At 36.1% G+C, this 5645-nt stretch overlaps 1 protein-coding gene across 3 annotated transcripts in view; it reads left to right on the top strand.

Moving 5' to 3' along the window:
- Positions 1–3706: 3706 nt before the first annotated feature.
- Positions 3707–5645, top strand: part of LOC108735393 (titin) — a 74010-nt gene continuing 72071 nt past the window's right edge. For all 3 annotated transcript variants that reach the window (XM_018467336.1, XM_018467337.1, XM_018467335.1), the window contains exon 1: positions 3707–3842. In XM_018467336.1, the coding sequence (XP_018322838.1) occupies positions 3709–3842 (134 nt within the window). In that variant the 5' untranslated portion in view covers positions 3707–3708. The remainder of the gene's footprint in view (positions 3843–5645) is intronic.

Raw genomic sequence — 5645 nt, 5'->3', positions numbered from 1 at the left:
ACACCTTTAACAATCTTTTTCAAATTTCTAAATCAATCGTTCGCGAGCACAGATCTGACTTCTTTTTATTGAATACAACTCGACCCTACGCTATCTAATGTTTTATATCCTTACTACTCCTTGCGTCCGGACTTATCCGACTTCCTAGATACCTAAAATCAGCCACTTGTTTTGCTCTTTCGTCTCCTATCTTTATATTCACTCTTTCACTACTTTTCCCTCCCTTACATACCAGNTTTGAATAAGCGTATCAAAGAACACGAATGCGGCACTAGAAACCATTACCATTGTACAAAAACGTCAGATAATTTCAATTTTAAATATGATTTAAACAAACCCAAATCTATTGGAAAAGTTTGAGGTAAAAATGTTCTATTTAAGATAGAATATAGTTGTGAACAACTTGCCCTTCCAAAACACTTCATATATTTTCTCAGAATTGTAAATCTCGGTCTTGTAAAATTACCAGACAACTAATGTAAATACATAATTAGAATATTTTTAATTGGACTGACTGGGATTATGCACCCTACGATAATTATTTGTTCCATTATTATTTTTAATCTATACATTGAAGACGCGATCAACATCATTAAAGACAGTACAGCTGTAGGGATAGATATACAGGGGCTAGTATGCTTGGATTTCCAGATGATATAGCAGTCGGTATTAGCATCTAGCAAGAAGGAGTTAGAGACAGCTTTAAATAAAATGGAATCGGTATAGACAAAACAGTATTGTATAAAAATAAATAAAAGTAAAACAAAAATACTAGTATGCAAGGGAACAAAAAGTAGGGAAAGAGCGAATATAAAGATAGGAGACGAATTATTAGAAGTAGCCAATTTTTGGTATCTAGGAAGTCAAATAAGTCAGCACGGAAGGAGTAGTAGGGATATAAAGCAAAGGATGGTCGAGTCGCCTTTAAAGGTTGTTAAAGGTGGATGTTTGGAGGGCGGCACTGTACGGGTGCGAAACATGGACAGTGGGCGCGGCGGAAAAGAAAAGGCTAGAAGCGCTCGAAATGTGGTGAATGATGAAGATACCGTAGATAGAGAAAGATAGAAATGAAGAAGTATTAGAAAGAATAGGAGAACAGAGGACTGTCTGGAAGTCTATAAGAAATAGGCGAGATTGGTTGGTAGGGCACCTTCTCAGGCATGAAGGTCTAGTCAGTCATATTAGTGGCAGAAACGGAAGTTAGGAGAGGTAAAGGTAGATCTAGATTAGATTACTGTTCACAAATAGTTAAGGATGTGAGGGAAATGCGAAAATTAGCTCAGGCTAGGAAAGTGCGTGTCCAATCAGTCTTACGATCGACGTCCTTATGATGATGATGATGATAATATTAAATATGTCTAGTTAAGCATCTATTGGACCTTCAGGGTGTTCTTGAACTATCGAATTCTTAAATCTGCGTCATTTAATTCATGTTAATTTGAATCGTCCTTTATACAAATTACGTAATAAGGGTAATAAGTGCCATATACTTATATATATATATAAGTGTATAACGTATTAGATGCTTGAAATAGTGCTCGAGTCGCGGCAAATTCTCCTTTTGTGACTGTCTACTTAATAGTTGCCGGGTTCGGAATTTGGCACGCAGCTTTTGTACAAAACCTTTTAGAGGAATTTACTTAAAACATGGCTCGCATGCGAACAATGTTAATCACCGAAGTTCGTTCTTCTCTCTCACTTGAAACTTCGCACGAATAGAACCAGGGAAAGACGTTAAATTGTAACCGCCAAAATTACAGCGGTTAACCGGATAGACTCGAGAAGGACTATATGGGGTGAGCCGAGGCCACCTCAGTCCTCTACAACATACTTACGTATACAGCGCCCCCACGACTACGATTTCGATTGTCCCAATTATGAAACTTTTCACTCATTAAGTTTCGGGAGTTTCCTCGAAAGCGCAGAAATGCATTTAGGTACAATTTCGTTTTACTTAACAAGTACTTAATAAATTATGTAGTAATAGTAGGTATTTAATAAGCATCTTAGTTATATGTACTTAAATATGGTATATCACATTATGTTCTTTATCCCCAAGGCATTTAGCGTTCGTGGGCAATTGTTAATACCATCCTTATCATAAAAGAACTTCACCGGAGAGAAGGCAGGATCAGCGTGTCCGCTTAAGTTTTGTACCAATAAAAATTAACATCCCACAACGAACAGACGTCATGGAACTGAAGCTGTGTCTGTATGTCTGTTATATTTCATGTATGAAATGATCCAATAATACAAGTGGTGATAACCCGAAGTAAAAATGTTTGATCGATAACTTAATAAAATATTAATAAATAATTAACATCCAAATAAGTTTCCCTTTGACCTAAATCCAAGAGCCGATTGCTAAGTCTTTTTTAGTTAATTTGTAACCCTAAAGGTACATAGACGACAGACGCCCCACCTCAATGAAATTCCTAAAATTCCTAGCAATGTAATGATATAAATGAGGTCCCCATTGTAATAAACCGCCGGTGCTCGAGTCCAATTTGCTCGAATCTGGTTTTATTTTTGTTCAACAACACCTTGTGCCTATTAATAGATCCTAATAATTAGGATTAGCAGGTACCTGGAGAAAGTTAGAGGAAAGAGTTTCCCGGGTGTCAGGAAATGGAATAGATAAACAACAAGTGAAGAGCTTGCTGACAGAGATATTGTTCGCACGGTGAGGTAAAGTTCGAGGCAGTGTAGAATCGAAATGTTTCAGGAGTTTGAGAAGTTGGATATGTAGGCATAAGCGATACGAAACGTATCTGTTCAACCGCATTCACCAACTTAAACTAATATACGCGCGAGCAGTTTTCCAATATATTATCAATGAATGGGCTATCACTAATTCAAAGGGACTTCGTGAAATTAACCCAATAATAGTTAATTTTCCGTTTGGTTTAGCATGTTACTATTAATTGCGTGAACTTCTGGGTTCTATATAACTTTTACGTTCTATAACATTTTTTTTTCTGGTATTCTATGATTAAAGGGACGTACTATAAATAGGTATTATCCAAAGATAAAAAATATATATATATAAATGTATTATCCACTCGAAAAATAAACTCATCATCTTCATAATCATAAGATCGTCAGTCTTAAACTGATTGGACACCCACCTCTATTCCTTCCTATCCTGAGCTAAACTTCGCATTTCCCTAAAACTACTATAGAACAACCCACATCCTTAACAATTTGCAAACAGAAATCTAATCTAGATTTACCTCTACCTCATCTAACTCCTGTTTCTACCTCTAATATGCCTCTGACTACACCTTCATACCTGACTATCCTGTCCTACTAATCTATCTCGTCTATTTGTTTTTGACTTCCTCTGTTCTCCTGCTCTTTCTAATAATAAACGCGTAAAAGATAAATATTTGACGATTGAATAATATCGATGCGTTTCGTCTAGTAACGCTGCAATTTGGGTTTTGCTTCATTTGTATTTGTTTTTTAATTTAATCAGCAAGTTTCCTTGTAGATTGTCACTTACTTTGTAAAATATATCATTACATTTAATATTTTAGATTGGATATAAGTATGTTTTTGAAACTATCATTGCATTTCAAAAAGTCAAGATTATTTCTGCCTGTTTTGCAGTTTTGTAATAAAATCGAGACGTTTGAATAGCAATGATTGTAGGACGTGTGAATAAGCGTAATATTTATTTACTTTATTCTTTTTGTTACAGTTCCCATGGAAGACGTCCAGGGAGTCCTGGGAAAGAAAAAAGGCCTGCCTTGCGACATAACACCGGGTCAAAGAGAACGGAATGACGGTGTGGCGATGGTACTATGGTTCAGGGACGGATTTGGAGAACCATTCTACAGGTCAGTTGTTCCTTTAATGATGTTTGCACCGTACATAAACGGATTGCTAATAAGGGTTATTACGCCTGTACGGAATTTAATGACCATCACGGGAATTACTCTATTAAGAGGACGTTTATTCAAATAAATTCATAGGCGAAACAATTTGTTAAGGCATACACTAATTCTAAAATATAACTGTCTATATTTAGTACCCTAGACAAAAAAATTCAGTCTCAGAGTCTTTCGGCGTCTCTGAGAGCGTCTCTTACAGTCTTTCACAGTCTCTCAGTTATTGCCTACATATTTTTATACATCTCTCACAATCTCTGTATGAGAGACTCGAACGATAAAATTGTTAATTCAGAGATTCGAGTCTCTCACAGAGAGACTGAATGGATCAAAGTGAAAAATTGAGAGACTCGAGTCTCTCGTAGAAAGACTGGGATCTCTGAAATATGTTGAACTTAGAAAATTTTAACCATGTCTATCGAGACACCACTTATTGAGAGAATCGACTCTCTCGTTTAGAGATTCGAGTCCCTCGTTCAGAGATTCGAGTCTCTCGTTCAGAGATTCGAGTCTCTCGTTCAGAGACTGGATACGAAATGAGGATCTCTCTATGAGCGACTCTAGTCTCTCGTTCAGAGATTCGAGTCTCTCGTTCAGAGACTGGATACGAAATGAGAATATCTCTATGAGCTACTCGAGTCTATCGTTCAGAGACGCTAAACAGTTTTTTTTTGACAGTCTCTCGACAGTCTTTCTCAGCGACACCAGAGAGACTCGATAAGAGACGGAGATTCGAGTCTCGCTTTCAGAGACTCTGAGAGACTGAACATTTTTATCTCGAGTATAATAACATTAATCAGTAACATACGTCCTTTACCTGTTTCATAGCTGTCTTCATAAATTCATAACCAACAGTTAAACCAATTTTTATTACTTATTCTTTGTCTATTCCGTATCATTTTATCGAAGATAGGTAGTAGTACAGATAATTTTCATCACATCAATATTAAAATATAATTCCACAATGGTCACTTCTTGTCCAATATGTTAACTAGCGATTACCATCTCCACGGGTAACGACTATTGTACCCTCAGACTAACCTCTACATAAATGTTGCAATTTCCCGAAAAGAAAATATAAATGAAGCATAATAATAATTGTGCATAAATTTTTACTTGGCAATACGTAATTAATTATTTGAGACGCTCAATTTTTATCTGTAATCAACTGTGTACTACAGGATTACTATCATTCATCAAGTTTTATTATCTACCTACATAAAACTGGGTCGTTTATTCAGTAAAACGTCCAAGGAAAACCACAAAAGGAGCTTTTGCTTTAAAGAACCCATTTGTAAATTTGCGTTGGCATCGACTTATTTCTTATTATCTTCAAGGTAAAAATAATTTCTTTTTGTAAACTTCTCTTACTGCATTCGTTCATTAAGGTGATATCATATCTTAGGTACAAAAAAATATATAAAAAATTGAATAAAAAGTACTTATATTCAACATTTAGGCAAGCCGTCTCCACGTTAATATTCTAGTTGTTGTATCTAACATTTTATTTGTGAATAAAATAATTCGAAGTGGTGTGTATTCTGTCGAAACTGCGGATCGCGATTTCGATCTTTTTGGATCTCATCAGCATGTCGCAGACAGCTCCGACAGAACACAGACCAATGGCGTGGTAAACGCCATCCGTAGTACGATGCTACATTTTAGGATTACGTATGCTCCAACAAGGTCCATTTAAATATATGGATATCTACTTGCTGAAACGAATCCCGGCGTAGCTAACCTCAACGTGAT

Source organism: Agrilus planipennis, unplaced genomic scaffold, assembly GCF_000699045.2.
Source record: "Agrilus planipennis isolate EAB-ADULT unplaced genomic scaffold, Apla_2.0 scaffold40, whole genome shotgun sequence".
Taxonomy (NCBI): Eukaryota; Metazoa; Arthropoda; class Insecta; order Coleoptera; family Buprestidae; genus Agrilus; species Agrilus planipennis.
This window is presented reverse-complemented; position numbering and strand designations above follow the sequence as displayed.